Source organism: Zingiber officinale, chromosome 1B (assembly GCF_018446385.1).
Source record: "Zingiber officinale cultivar Zhangliang chromosome 1B, Zo_v1.1, whole genome shotgun sequence".
Lineage (NCBI taxonomy): Eukaryota > Viridiplantae > Streptophyta > Magnoliopsida > Zingiberales > Zingiberaceae > Zingiber > Zingiber officinale.
Window position 1 is genome coordinate 170,014,861 of NC_055986.1, and position 16,359 is coordinate 170,031,219.

The 16,359-nt window shown below is 38.1% G+C and overlaps 1 protein-coding gene across 1 annotated transcript; it reads right to left on the minus strand.

Moving 5' to 3' along the window:
* Positions 1 to 5,463: 5,463 nt before the first annotated feature.
* LOC122020752 (alpha-humulene 10-hydroxylase-like) lies at positions 5,464 to 7,280 on the minus strand. The gene is made up of 2 exons (XM_042578800.1): positions 6,308 to 7,280; positions 5,464 to 6,169 (listed from the first exon to the last, which is right to left on the minus strand). Exons 1-2 carry the CDS (start codon positions 7,250 to 7,252, stop codon positions 5,549 to 5,551), a joined length of 1,566 nt encoding a protein of 521 aa, XP_042434734.1. The 5' UTR covers positions 7,253 to 7,280; the 3' UTR covers positions 5,464 to 5,548.
* Between the last annotated feature and the right edge of the window lie 9,079 nt (positions 7,281 to 16,359).

Genomic DNA, 16,359 nt, shown 5'->3' on the forward strand with positions numbered 1-16,359 from the left:
TTGTTAGGGGTTGATAAGTATTATTTTTGGGACCTTTTACACAGGCTAAAGGGGGTTGAATAGACGGTTACCCTCTTCAATCACTTCCTATGTTTGCTAGCTCAACAAAATACCAAAACAACCAAAGGAAAACTAAAATCTAAAGGCAATAAACAAAACAGTTAAACCTCTAACACGTTGATTTATGTGGTTTAAATATTAGAACTCTTACTCTACGGCGTGTTTGTAAGGTGGACGATCCCTTAATCTGTCGATGGATTAATTCCCGAAACTCCGACTAGCTTGATTCTCCTTCTCGATGGAGAAACCTCATCACAATCTCTTGATCACACACAAGGATCACACTAAGAGCTTTGAAGACTTTAATATGCTTTAATTGAGTATATTGTCGTCACCAAGGCTAGCCACCCCAAGCTCTATTAAATAGAGCTCGGGAAGAAAACATCAATCAGTCTTTCCGCTATCGGTTGATTGGTAAAGACACTAGTCGACTGGCCTCATGTGGAATTTGATCGTTGAATGCCAACGACTCGATACTAGTTAACTGGTGCTAGGACCAGTCGGCTAATCCACTTATGTTGAGAGAACAGAAATACCCTAGTTAACTGGTACATACACCAGTCGACTGATAAACCCTAAACCTAGGGTTTACCCCGAGTACATTCTCTCAATAGTTATCCTCGCCCGCATAATCTTGACCTTGCCTTCTAGCCTCCTCTATTAGCCTTGTGTTCCTCAGATGCTTCCCTATCCTTCATGCATTGCCTTCAAGATCTTCCTTCGGCCTTGTGTTTGTTGTTGGGTCTTCCATTTCCAAGAGACTCCTCACCTCTGGGACTTCATCTTTTGCTAAGAGCTCCTTGGTTTGGGACTTCAACCTTACCAAGTCACACTTGGACTTACTTTGCCAAGACAACACACTTGAACTTACACTGTCAAGACTCCACTTGGACTTCACCTTTGCCAAATCCCACATAGACTTTGCCTTTGCCAAGATCAAACTTGGACTTTCCTTGTCGTGCCTGTATTTTACATGCTCAAAAGCACATATCAAATACAACAATAATCCTAATTTAAACCTTTGCCCAAACATCAAAATCTAAGATCACAATCTTTCCCTTTTTGATGTTTGGCAACCCATTTAAATTAGGGAAATAATATAACAATACATATGCAAATAAATATGCAAACCAACTCATGTCATGAAACCTAATCCTAGACTCTCGCTCGAGCTAGGATTTCCCGCAAAGGTAAACTTCTCCCCTTTGCTAATAAATAAACAATCTACTCATGCTTATATCATGGAATCTAATTGTCGTGCCCAAAGGATATTCATATATCTCCACACTGGCATGATATTGTCCACTTTGGGCCTAGGCTCTCAGGGCTTTGCTCTTGGACTCTCCCCAAAAAGATTCATGCCAATGAAGATATTCTACATCCATTTAAACTCATGATCTCTCCCAAATCTTTCCAATGTGGGACTTTAATTGAACCCCAACAATTCTCCCCTCAAACGAAGGACCACAATTCACATATATATCACCATAAACTTGAACATGTATATGCTTATACAACTTAAAGGGGTCATCAAGCATCAACTCAAGCTTTCCAAAATTTGGGCTATAAAAACCAAAGTAGTTATTTGATGCTACCTAAAATAATGAGATCTAAATATTGTTTCTATCTCCAAACAAAACTTTTATGTCTAAATTGTAGGTACAATAGACATGAAAGACTCCAATAATCAGCCACCTACTCACCAGAACTTTGACACTTGAAAGGTAAGTTCCAACACACCGAGGGTTGAGAGCCGCGCACCACCAATGCTGTAGGAGATGGGTATTTAGGTCAAAACTCATGTCCCTTTTTCCTTCTTATTTTGTTCTTTACCCTATTATGTGGCGACGACGACAATGCGACTGAGCTAGGTTAGAAGAAGTGGGGACGAGGAACAGGGGGTGACGAAGAGAGAGAGAGAGAGAGAGAGAGAGAGAGAGAGAGAGGCTTTCGCTAATTAGAAGGCGGCAGTGGGCGGGGGTCGAAGGTGGCACGCGACGGTAGATGGTGTTGCAATAGCAGACGATGAAGTGGGTTTGGTGTGGACGACACGATATAGGTTTAGGTTTGGGGGAGGGAATTTTTGCTAATTATAGGTTTGTAGGGAAGAGTTGAAGTGTTGAAAATTTTTGCTAAGTATAGGTGGGAAAAATTAATTAGTTTTTGTTAATTAATACCACTTTTAATAGCGTTTTTACTATATGGTTTCATAGATAGGACAAGAAAGCACTCATAGACACCGGATTTTAAAAAACGCTATTAAAATCGATGTTTATTATCGAAAGAAAGATGCTCATATACACTGGCTAAAAAATTGGTGTATATGAGCGAAAATATGCGCTCATAGACGTCATTTTTTGAAAAAAAATAGTTTAAAATACTCAAAGACACTGAAAATTGTTTAAAACTGATGTTATTCTGCCAGTGTCTATAAGCATTTTTCTTGTAGTGTGTTGAAGTTGTGCAGATGGCATCAAGTTTAAGTCAAGATTTTCACTATGCATTCAAACGACAAGCACAAGATCTAGATGAAGTGATCAAAGCTATTCACCCCCCCTAACTCGCATAGGTCATAACATCTAAAACTTAAGGATTCTCGTAAACATTTTATTCATTCTCTTAATAAAAGTTATACTTTTAAAAGTTTCAAACTATTATTAATATTTTGTGTTTCAAACACTTTAATTTTTAATTTATATTAGACATCATGTACACACGTTGCATGTATAATATAATGCATGAATACGTGTGAATTATATAAAATGAATATTTACTACAATGATAGTATAATTTATTCTATAAAAATATTAATCCAAAAATAATATAGAAATTAGGTTATTAATCATACCTTAAGTTATGTAATGAGAATGTCTTACATTACCTTAAGAACCGATGAGATATAGAAATAGATAGATGCGTCTATGATTTTTTTCAAAGAATTGTAGATGGATTAATGTGGCTGTATCGATTTGCAAAAAAGTCTAAACAGATGAATTGATATGTTGTGATATAAAAAAGATAAGAAGTAGAAAGCCATAGAAAAAATTGGAGAGAGAAAGAGGGGGATTAGAGAACAATGAAGAACCAATGAGGATTGAGGCGGTGAAAAGAAGCGATGTAGATAGTAGAAATTAGGTTATGCATATGTGATTTGAGGTGGATAAGAAGTTAAAATTACTAATAAGGTTTGAAATTATTTTCCATCTAAAAAGAAAAAATGATATTAATGTAATTCACCAAATAAATTGACAGTTAGTTACTAAAGGTCTAGATTCTTAATTAAATAGTAAACTTTTAAACTATAATCTTTATAAATGTCATATGAATTATTTTAAATTTTTTATACAATATAGATAGGATCAAAAGAAAAGTAGATGAATTGCACGGGAAGGATTTTTTTATGGGAAGGACAATGATAATTAAAATTGTTATCTATTTTCTTGTTTGCTAATAAAATATATATTTCATAGGATCAATGTATTAGAGGGGGATAAATAGTGCTCATGGCTTTTCACATTTTTAGGAAAACACTCTATTAGAATAAACGCAGCGGAATTAAGGAGATGGAAATTAAAGCAATGCTAACAAGGCCAAGTTTTACTTGGTTCGGACATGTGACAACTCTTACTCTGAAACCCGCATGTGAGAGCATTTTCGTTGCGCAATCAATAATCAATTGAATCGTTACAAAAGTAATTACAATTTAAGTAAAGTAACTTTGAAAACTAAATGATACTGACGACCTTGAAAAAGAAATCTTGAGCGTAGTTATCGTCGGAGCAGCGTTTGGGCGTCGTAGAGTCGTCTATCGAGTAGAGCACAGGAGAGAAACTTGTTCAAATTGATGTCTTGAAGCAGTTGGTCGAAACCTCCTTTTATAGCCCTATTCAGGTGCTTGGAATGTGTTGACATGGCATGCTCTAGTCGAAACTTCATACGAGAAGTTTATCCACCGCTAGGCGCCCGGACTACTTCTGGGTGCTTGGACTGCTGACATGGGTCGGTCAGTCGAAGCATGTCACTGTAGAAAGAAGATAAACTTTTGTCGATCTGGATGTCTGGACCCATCTAGGCGCCCGGACTGTCCATGTGCCCCGGCAGCCACCCGGGGTGCTCCCTCTTCGCTGCTAACCCGGGCGCCTAGAGTACCTCCAGGTGCCCGAACGTCCGAGCGCTTGGACATGCTCCAAGCGCCTGGACTCCCCTTTTTCAACCACCAACTTTCTACAACAAAAAGGTTTGTACAAGCACAAATAATATATAGTAAAATAATTTTGACAGTCTGCGGACTGTTCGCTCTTGATTTTGAGTTTCGCTGAAACTCTAAGTCGGATCGACGCCTATTGTTCACTCTACAAAGAACGAGTCATCATCTACTCCTCCTAGAAGAGTTTACTTTTTGTTAAATCGATCCTATAGATCGTTTAGACTTTTGCTCAACATCCGAGACTTCAGGATTTTTACCTAGTGTTCTCGACCCTAGGATTTTTATTCGACATCCTCGACCTACCAAGACTTTGCCGAGTCCCACGGACCGGGACTTCATTGCCTAGTCACAACTAAGACTTTCTACTTGTCTAGTATCCACTCGGACTTCTTTACCTAGCCTCAATTAGGACTTTAATCTTATCTAAGATTACTTAAGATTTTCCTACATATTTAGTTAGACCTATTAGAATAAAATATAATTTAACTTTAAACTTTTGTCAATATCAAAATTCAAATTATATTAGTTAGTACTTTTGACACAAGTATATATTTTTTTCTTATTATTCATATATGATAATAATATATATATCTTATGATACAATATGTTTCTTAAAACCTAAAGAGACTATCACTTAATTGTAATTGTAATATATTAAGTAATATGTTTTTTTAAAAAAAATAAAGTTAGTATAGTTAAGTACTTGTTGTCCTGTATATAAAATAAAATAACAAGGTGAAGCATGAGTGTGGAAAAGATCCCTGTAAATGAGAAAATCTTTATAAATATTTTAACCCCGTGCTTTGCATTTGTTGACTGAGTGCCCTCGGGATGGCAGAACGCCCCGCGTGTCCTCAGTCGCCCAAGCTGAGCCTCTACGAGTGAAAAGGCCGGAGACGTGAATTAGAACGCAACTAATTGAGATGATGAGATTGTAGAAAAAAAAATACAATATGGACAAAACATTGGCATTGGATGTCATTTCATTTCGTGGGTTTAAAAAACAACAAACTGTCTTAGGAAATAAATATATTGAAGTCCAAGTCTTTTAGGGCAAATTCGACTACTCGAGTCTTCATGTGAGCCCACCATTGACCAATTAGTTGTGACGATCGAAGTCAAGAAAGAAATAGAAATTAAATCCAATTCGTAATTAAAATTCATGCAAATTAAAGCACGGAATACAAGCTAAGCCACTTATTTATTACGCATATAAAAAATTAATATATAATGGCATGCGGTATATATGGAATTTGGAGAACGTAAACTATATATAAGTGATTATGGCAGAGGAATGGCGAGATCGGCAAGCACAACGAGAGGTGTTTTCCTGGGTGCGCTCGTCCCGGAAATCTCCATCATGTCCAAGTCCTCCGTCTTCATGCCATGGGGAAGCTTCCAGTCGAAGTGCAAGAGGAGGTGAGCCAGCCCAACTTCCACTGCCGATAGCCCAAAGGTCATGCCGGGGCAGATCCTTCGCCCTGCACCAAATGGCATGAACTCGAAGTTGAAGCCCCTGAAGTCGACTGAGCCGTTCTCAAATCTCTCCGGCTTGAAGCTTTCGGCGTCGGCGCCCCAGTAGGCTTCTTCTCTGCCCAACGCGAACACATTGATCAGGACTCGGGCTCCGGCCGGCACTCGATACCCCATGACCTCGCAGGTGTTTGTGCATACTCTGGGGAGTCCCAGAGGGCCCGGAGGGTGGAGCCTCAGCGTCTCCTTGATGACCAATTTGAGGTAGCTGAACTTGGAGATGTCGCTCTCTTCCAGCTTATTCTTCCCTCGCATGGCCTCCCTTATCTCTCGCTGGGCCTTCTCCATTGTCTCAGGGTTCTTCACCAGCTCTGACATAGCCCATTCGATCGTCGTCGATGATGTCTCTGTTCCTCCGATAAATAATTCCTAAAGGAATTGAACAATATATTAACGGCATGATCATGATCATCAGCTTAGCTAGCGATATATATTAGTAAATTTAATTAATCTACAGTTTAGTTTAGATAAGAAATTAATTATATAGATACGTATATATGTACGAACCAGGACAACGGCCTTGATGCTGTCGGCTGTGATGGGAAATTCTAGGCCTCCTTCATCTTTAAGTTTGAGAAGTACATCGAGGAGTGAATCCTCCTCCGTCTCCGCTGCCGCGGGTGCATCGGCTCGTGCAGTCTTACGCTGTCCCATGATTTCATCGAACACTTTGTCTAACTTTCCACGAACACGCTCTAACTTGGACTTCAATCCAGTGAGAGTGTCCAAGAATTTGAGGGAGGGGTACATGTCAGCCACCGCGAAGCTGGTGACGAGGCCCACCGCCTCCTTCACCAGCTGCAAGAACTCGGCCTGTTGTTTGCACCTTTCGCCGAACGCCGTTTTGACCACCATCGAATTGGCCATGGACATCAACATCTCGCCGAGATCGAGAGGCGTTTGGGCCGACGCCTTGCCAGCGATCTCCGCCGTCAGCTTACCGACCACATCCTCACGGATGGCGGCGAAGGACTTGACGCGCCGGGAGTTGAGCAGCTCCATGGCGTAGATCTTCCTCATCTGCTTCCAATATCCACCGTAGGCGGCCATGGCGACGCTGAGCCCGTCGTAGGCCAATATGTTGGCGAAGGTCAAGTCGGTAGGCCGGCTGGCAAAGTTGAGGTCGTGACGCTTGATGATCTCCTCCACGGCCTCCACGGACGAAGCGGCGACCAAGTCGACCTGGCCGAGGCGGAGCAGTATGAGCGGGCCGTGAGTTCGAGCGAGGCGGCGCAGAGTACGGTGAGGGTTGGCGCCGGCGAGTTGGTGGATGTTTCCGATGAGGGGAAGTTTGGGAGGGCCGGGTGGCAGAGGAGCTAGTACTTGTCCATGTGACATACTGTGAGCTCCACTCCTTTGTCTCCTGAGCACTAGTAGCAGAACTGCCATGAAGAAGCCGAGGAAGAGGGTGATGAAGAAAGGGGAGAAGAGGAAATCAGCTTCCATGGCCATATGCGAGTGCAGCAGCTAGCTAGCTGCCTCCTTAATGATCGAATCGATCGGATTCGGATGCATCAAGCTCTCTTCGTCCAATGCATTTATAGCACTACAAACATTTTGAATTATTTGTGGTCCTAATTAAACCGATGGTTTTTCAACATTTTGAATTATTTGTGATCCTAATTAAACCGATGGTCTGGGATTCTATCTCGCTACAGATGGATAATTAGTTAAATTAACAAAATAACTAATAAATCAATTAATATAATTATTTTCTGGACTCTCAAATCAAATCAGTTAATTTATTGTTTAAGTCCTTGTGCTAATATAAATTGACCATAAATAGATTGATTGATGATGGATTTGGGAATAAGAGAATGTAATGATAATAAAAGATAGTGTTTGGATTGTGGATTTGAAAATGATAATTTGAAAATTATTTCTAGATTTATGAGAATCAATTAAATTCATATAATTAGGTGGATTTCATTTTCATTTTCATTCTCATTCTATTTTACTATCAAACTCATATCAATACTCATTTTCATCATATAATTAAATGTCACCTAAATTATTCTTTTATTTTAAATATATATCAATTTAAAGTATAAACGGTTAACATTTTATAATGACATTAGTCCATCCTAATGGAATATTGGTACTGTATGAATTTTTAAATTAGTTATTTTAAAGAGGTCAATAATAAATAAATATTAGTGTTAGTGATTACTTTGAATTCTATAGAATGAAACAAGAGTACTTGATTCTCGGTGAAATCGGAAAACATACCCATTTATCTTGTATAAACGTCCTAAGAAAAAAAACTAGGTCAGTGTAAGATTTATTAGAGCATCCTCAATGGAATATTAAATAAATATTATAATATTTATTTAGCATCTCCTTTTCATTACAAGTGATTATTATAATATCAAACATTTGAACACTCTCTCTCAATTTTTTTTATTTTTTTAAATTATAAAATTTTTAATATTATTTTAAAAAAATAGTAAAATTATCTTTTTTACAAATAATATTATTATTAAAAATAATAATAATAATTTAAATATTTTAAAATATATTTAAAATATATTTATTTTATATGATATAATTTAAGATGAGTGAGTGGATGATGAAATTCATAAATAATGAGTGTTAATATTAAATGGGATATGAATGAAAAAGATATATTGATCCATTATAAAATGAACCTCATTTTTTTTTAGAAAATGGACCTCATTTTTATTGATAATGGACCTCATTTTTTTTATAAAATGATAAATGTTATAATAACGATACATTATAGATGCTCTTAGACGCAAGCTGTGTCCCCGGGGTCATGGTGCCGCGGTAAGACATCCAGGTTGTCTTCCAGGCACCCGCGGTTCAAACCCTATCTACGGCGTATTTGTAAGAATTTTTCCTCCAAATGGAGGATGTAATCAAAGGATGCTGAACTTCTGGGCTGGTCGTCACGTGCATTTCCCGATTTACTCTTGATGGTCGGTGGAAAACTTTCATGAAATCGAACCGATCATTTCCAAAGATAATCAATAAGGTTAACTCGGATTAACAATCTTGGACGCAAGCTGCTATTAAATGATCCACGCCTACTACAGTGGTTGTCACACATTCGTTTGCTTGCTTTCATTCATTAAATCCCTGTCTGTCTGACAAATAAACTCTAGTTGTTTTCATCTCTTTCATCCACCCGATCGACGAAGACTGGGAAGGGAAACTATATGAAAAATATAAACGCAAGTGGAAGGAAAGCTTTATTAATTTTGTATGTATTCGTTAATAGTCAATTATAGGAATATATATAATCTTGTTAATCGTGAAATTAGCTCCTAAGCTTTATAATTAATTACATAAAATGAAAAAATTAAAACCTAATTTGATATCAGCTAATTATTTAGAATATATTCGGAAAATTATATTTAATAAAATTGATTATATCATTTAATTAGAATATTTTTTTAATATATCAATCTATTAGAATCTCATAATAAATCTCGGCTCAATGACTTGTTGATGATTAATGTCCAAATCTCATAATAAATGTCTTAGACAAGTTATTTCACAAGTGGTGGAAGTTAGGGCTGTAATCGAGTCGAGCCGAGCTCGAGCTCATGCCAACGGGAGCTCGAGCTAACTGCATAGGCTCGAGCTCGGCTCCATCTTGATCGAGCTTGTGAGTTTAAGCTCGAGCTCGAGCTCAACTCGAGCTCGAACTTGACTTGGAAAAATAAATTAAAAACCTATCCCAATGGAGATTTGAATCGTAGACTTCAAATACATCAAATTATATGCTCTAGCCACACACTGCTCCTTAACTTATTCTTTACTTTAAAAGTAATAATTGTTTTAATTATTAAAATATTAAATTAACTTGGCTCGATAAGGCTCGACGAGCCCTCGAGCTAGTGTTAAATAAGCTCGAGCTCGGCTCGAATGTTAAACAAGTCGGCTCGAGCTCGGCTCGAGCTCAACTCGAGTTCGGCTCGAGCTCGAGCTCGACTCGAGCTCGGCTCGAGCTCGGCTCGAGCTCGGCTCGAGCTCGACTCGAACTCGGTCAAATTCGAGCTCGAGTCGAGCTTTGACCGAGCTGCTCACGAGTGGCTCGGCTCATTTGCACTCCTAGTAGAAGCTATGGATCTATATTCTACCTCAGCTAAAGACTTAGACATAGTTGTTTATTTCTTGCTTTCCCATGAGATAAGAACTTTTCCAAGAAAGATACGATAACCAATAACTAATCACTGTGTAGTAATGTCTCCACCCTAGTATACATCGCAGAACACAACTAAACTTAAATCACCTTTAGAAGGAAAAAAATAATCCTTGTCTTGGTTTACCTTTTAGATATCAAAGCAATCGATGAACTGCATTAAGGTTAGACTGTCTAGGTTCTTGCATAATAACTAAGAGTATTAATTGAAAATGAAATTTCTAGTCTTGTGATAGTTAAGTGGATCAACTTTCCTATCCATCGTCGATAATGCGTCAGATCTTTGAGTAAGTCGTCGCCATTAACTTAGCTCAAATAAGGTCTAGCATGAATCTCTCTATAGAATATGTTTGACCAAGGAATCAGTCTTAGACGCTATCTTAATCTTGGATTTCATCTTGATCTCATATGTCATCTCTGACTACAGTTCCATCTCAGTCTCAGATTCCATCTCAACATCAGACTCTGTCTCAGTCTCAAACTATATCTCAATCTCATATATGATTCTATCTTAGTGTCAGATTCCATCTCAGTTTCAGACTCCACCTGAATCTCTGATTCCATTAAAACATATTTACTTAAGTATAGAATTTAAAACAAATGCAACTAAATAAATATAACAATATGATAAAAAAAAATATTTTTGTTATTTTACCTTCATTACTGACACACAAGCAAGGAGATTTTTTAATATTTAAATAATTAATGACTTTAAATTCTACATGGCACAACGAATTTTGCGCAGACAAACTTTCAATTTTAGTATTTACGTAAAAATATATATCAACAATAATAATTCTGAGTTTGATTATTATGGAAGACTTGAAGAAATCATAGGGGTTGAATATTTTACCTTACCCATAAAAAGGTGTATGTTATTCAAATGTTCTTAGTATGATTCAACTCTAAGATCAGGTACTAGAATACATTTAAACTATAATTTAGTTAAGGTTAATGCAAACAAAAGCTTCAATAAGTATGAATATTTTATTTTCATGGTACAAGCTGATAAGGTTTTCTATCTTAAATATTTGACGAAACGAAGAAGAGCTAGTGAATAGTTAGTAGTTTGTCAAATGAAGTCTTACTCGACCATAATAATACTGAACTCCATCACGATCTAAAACCATGCATGATACACTTTAAAATGAAAAAGTGGAGATACATTAATAGATTCCTAGATTTAGTCAATATATCAATTACTTGTAGATGTTAATGTACCTTATGAGGAGATAGATGATGAAGAGATATCTAGCAATAAGGAGCTTGTTGAACTAATTAGTCTTAATTAGAGAGCATTGCTCTTGTAATTTAGTTGAAGGTATGGAAAATGCCTTAAGTTCAGATCAAGGTTGGTATGGTAAATGCTCTGGTAACAAACCCACCCCCTTCTTTTAAGCTCCCACGGATGGTAGTGTTCTATTTAAAGTATTTCATATAAAATAATGATTAGCCTCAGTTTATTCACTCAAGTTACTTTGACTTGCAGGAAAGCTCTTTTAAATTCATGCTTTTCTTATATTATATTTCAATAAGTGGGACCTAATACAAAATTTGTATTGATTGTTTTTAGATTAGTAATGCTCAGCTACGAGCAAGTGTGGCTTATGCGTTCTTGTTGGCTTTCAAAGCCGACTTAACTTGAGACTGAGCAGAAGGTCTTGTCTCCCATGGTTGTGCTGCAATCCACTTGTCCACCCAACTCCATTCCCAGTTACCTTTTGCTAGCTCATACACAAATGGCACTTGGTTGATCCCTGAGCTTGCCCTCCACTGCATCAGGTGGAAGACAATTCCAAGTAGTACAATTATTTTGATAAGTTTTCATCACACCTTAGCAAGTTGTTCAACAGCAGACCTGATGGGAGAATGCATAAGTCATTGCTCGTTCGCGCTTAACTGCAGCTTCTTCCCTTTGTTGTATCCTAGAAATTATTTCCTCCTTAGTTTCGGTGCCTCCATTCCATTCTACCTGTTGAGAACTCAAGATAAGACTTTTAACACCAGTGCCAATTTGTAGTTCCTTTATTTTGATCTAACAAAGCTAAGTTACAAAACAGAAAAAAGAAATAATGAACAACGTTAAATTTGATTCATGTTTATCAATCCAGATTACCTCCAAATCTTGAAGCTTTGCCTCGAGCTTCAACTGGTTCTCATGTCTCTTTTAAATTCACTTTGCTCCCACTTATTTTTTAGTATATCATATGTTTTATTATCTTCAAAATTTTATATTAGGTCCTCGATACTCGGTCTAGATACATCAGAGGACTTAGAAGTGGGCCGAAACCAGTTAGATCCACTTCTTCAGATGCCACATTCTCATCCAGATCAACTAATGATGTATTGCGTGAAAGACTTCAATCGACCCAAGATGAGTTAGTGAACACCAAAATTCAGCTAGCAAACACCCAAGATGAGTTAGCATCAATTAAATCAAGACAAGATTTGTTTGAACAAATACTTAACTGATTGACACATGAAGCATTAGACTCTTTGATTCATGATTCATCTTCAGCTCCACCTCCTCCTCCTCCATCTTAGGCTTTGATTTTGTGGACTTTTGGATAGAAACATGATGTTGACTTGTTTTGAACTAGTTTGGATTTTTGGTTGTGAACTTGGTTGGATTGTTGGTTGTGAATATGTTTTGAACTTGGTTTGTTAATGTTGCAATTATATTTGTGTTGAAGTATAAGTTAATTGTTAGAGTATTTATGAATTTGTTGTTATAGTTGTGATGGTTTGTATGTTTATAAACCTGTATACAGAAAATATATTATATGAAATAAAACTAGTGGTTAGCGACGAATTTAAATAGCTTTCGTCGCTAACCCTAATTATTAGCGACGAAATCGGTTTAATTCGTCGCAAATTAGTATGGTTAGCGACGAATTTGGTTGAATTCGTCGCTAACCTGCCTACAAATCCAAACATTTGTTAGCAACGTAATAAATCGACTAATGCTAACATAATAAATCGACTAATTCATAGCAAAGAAGGGCATATATTAGCGACGATATTACAAAGAATCGTCGTTAACGTAAATTATAGCAACGATACTAGTAAAATCGTCATTAAATATTTTACGGCGAAGTAATTTAATTTAGCGATGAATAAGGTAACGTCGCAAATATGTTAGCGACGAAACAATACATTTCGTCGCTAATATAGGTTTACGACAAGCTTATTACGATGATTTTAGCGACGAAAAGTTATCGTCTCAAATATTTTTTAGCGGCGAAAAATAGCATTAGCGACGAAAAAATCGTCGCAAAATATCTATTTTCTTGTAGTGTAACAAAGTCTAGTGAGGAGAACCTACAAAATGTTAATGTCAATGATTTAGATTCATAAATCTCACTAGTTATACTCTATAAGCCATTAATGTTAAGGTAAATTTCTATTTAGATCTAAATCTTACTAATTATGTCATATAAGTTATTATTATTCTGATTTGATTATTATTATGAATATGTATGTGTTATAATATAATTATACATATATAGATATGTCAGATCTGGTAGCTATACCCGGTGGGTAGACTATATTATGGATTGTTAGGGGTTGATAAGTATTATTTTTGGGATCTTTTACACAGGCTAAAGGGGGATGAATAGACGGTTGCTAGCTCAGCAAAATACCAAAACAACCAAAGGAAAACTAAAATCTAAAGGCAATAAACAAAACAGTTAAACCTTTAACACGTTGATTTATGTGGTTTAAATATTAGAACTCCTACTCTACGGCGTGTTCGTTAGGTGGGCGATCCCTTAATCTGTCGATGGATTAATTCCCGAAACTCTGACTAGCTCGATTCTCCTTCTCGATGGAGAAACCTCATCACAATCTCTTGATCACACACAAGGATCACACTAAGAGCTTTGAAGACTTTAATATGTTTTAATTGAGTATATTGTCGTCACCAAGGCTAGCCACCCCAAGCTCTATTAAATAGAGCTCGGGAGGAAAACATCAAGCAGTCTTTCCGCTATCGGTTGATTGGTAAAGACACCAGTCGACTGGCCTCGTGTGGAATTTGATCGTTATATGCCAACGACTCGATACTAGTTAACTGGTGCTAGGACCAGTCGGCTAATCCAGTTATGTTGAGAGAACAGAAATACCCTTGTTAACTGGTACATACACCAGTCGACTGATAAACCCTAAATCTAGGGTTTACCCTGAGTACATTCTCTCAGTAGTTATCCTCGCCCGCACAATCTTGACCTTGCCTTCTAGCCTCCTCTATTAGCCTTGCGTTCCTCAGATGCTTCCCTATCCTTCATGCATTGCCTTCAAGAGCTTCCTTCGGCCTTGTGTTTGTTGTTGGATCTTCCATTTCCAAGAGACTCCTCACCTCTGGGACTTCATCTTTTGCTAAGAGCTCCTTACTTTGGGACTTCAACCTTACCAAGTTACACTTGGACTTACTTTGCCAAGACAACACACTTGAACTTACACTGTCAAGATTCCACTTGGACTTTACCTTTGCCAAATCCCACTTAGACTTTGCCTTTGCCAAGATCAAACTTGGGCTTTCCTTATCGTGCCTGTATTTTACAGGCTCAAAAGCACATATCAAATACAACAATAATCCTAATTTAAACCTTTGTCCAAACATCAAAATCTAAGATCACACATATTGCTCCAACAATCTTTCCCTTTTTGATGTTTGGCAACCCATTTAAATTAGGGAAATAGTATAACAATACAGATGTTTGGCAACCCATTTAAATTAGGGAAATAGTATAACAATACATATGCAAACCAACTCATGTCATGAAACCTAATCCTAGACTCCCGCTTGATCTATGATTTCCCACAAAGGTAAACTTCTCTCCTTTGCTAATAAATAAGCAATCTACTCATGCTGTAAAATACCGGAAATAGGCGGATATGAATAAGGGAATTTTCCGGAATTTTTGGACATTTTTCGGGAATTTTTCGGAGTTCGTACGGACTGAGTTAAAGGGGATCAAGATGAGGCCCGGAAAAACCTGTTTAGGCTATCCAGTTTTAATAAGGAAAAATTTTATTTTTCTTTTCCTTTTTACTTTTCTTTTTCTTTATATTTTTCTTTATTTTCCTTAATCCCTCCGTTTCTCTCCCTCGCGCACCCGAGCCCCATCCCGACGCCGCCTCCTTTCTTCTCCTCCGTGCCCTAACCGCCGGTCACTCGGCGGTTACCTCCTCTCCTCTCCCACGCGAGCATAAGTCCCGGACCAAGGGAGAAAGCTGACGCCTTCTCCTCTCTGTGCTTGGGCCGTGACGCCGGTTTCCTCCACCCGACAGCAACGCCGGTGCCTTTTCTTCCGCGCGGCGTCTTCTCCCGTGCCCTAACCGGCGATCTCTCCATCTTCCTCTCCTCTTCCCTTCCGAGCCACACCGCCGACGCACACAGACGCCTTCGCCGTGGAGATTCCACTGCCGACACTGCTCCTCCTCAGCTCTAGCCCGACCCGCGATTCCTTTCCCTCTTCGGCCACCTCCGCACGGTAGAGAACCCCAGTGCCGGCCCCTCTTCTGTGTCGGTGCCCTAGCAAGCCGTCAGCGTCGCCCGTAGCAGTGCCGCTCCTCACTACGCTGCCTCATTTAGGCTGTGCCCTAGCGCTGGTAGCCGATTCATCTGTGTCCTAGCACTGTCGCCGGAGTCTTGGATCACCTCCGATCAGTGGAGAGGAAGAAGGTAAGGTGAGTTGGAAAATTTGGGTCCCGACAGCCACCTTCCAACGGCTTTTTTCTTCGGCAGCAACGTCCCTGTTGTGAATTAAGGTGAGCATCTGTGCAGTGATAAATTTTAAGTCAGTTAAGTGTGGATTATTGATGTAGGGTATTTGATTTAGAGGGCAACACCATTTACCTCACTTCGGTCAGGATTATTGGCAGCAATAGTGGCTGTGAGAGTAGGTAAGGTTTATTGGGTATCTGGATTAAGCATTTGCTTAGTTGTAGATCGTAGTGTACTTGATTTTTTGTTAGATGATTATTCATGTGTCAGTTGATTAGGTTTATGTGTTTTTGGCATTAGGGTTTTTGCCCTAATTTAGGGTTAAAGAATTTATTTAGCTATTTATAAGAATTTAGCTAAATAATCGTATATGTTTGGTATTACAGGACTTTGACGCGAGACGAGTATCTCGGAGTCAGATTTGGACCATTTTATCGGAGGCGGGTACTTTTGACTTATGTCATTTGATATGCTTAGTAATTAAATTAACATGTTGCATTAATTGTGTTTCTTATCTGTTTCGGTTAATCACTACCCAAATCTTACATGCTTGATTGATTGATTGGTTTTGCATCTCAGGTATATTTTACCTGTTTATATATGCTTATAGGGTAGTGATATGCCATGCTTGACCATGTTCAGGACCTAGGTTTTACACCT

Coding starts and splice junctions, on each gene's coding strand:
- LOC122020752 (XM_042578800.1), bottom strand. CDS start 7,252: ATGGCCATGGAAGCTGATTTCCTCTTCTCCCCTTTCTTCATCACCCTC. Junction 6,170..6,307: donor GCATCAAGGCCGTTGTCCTG/GTTCGTACATAT, acceptor CAATTCCTTTAG/GAATTATTTATCGGAGGAAC.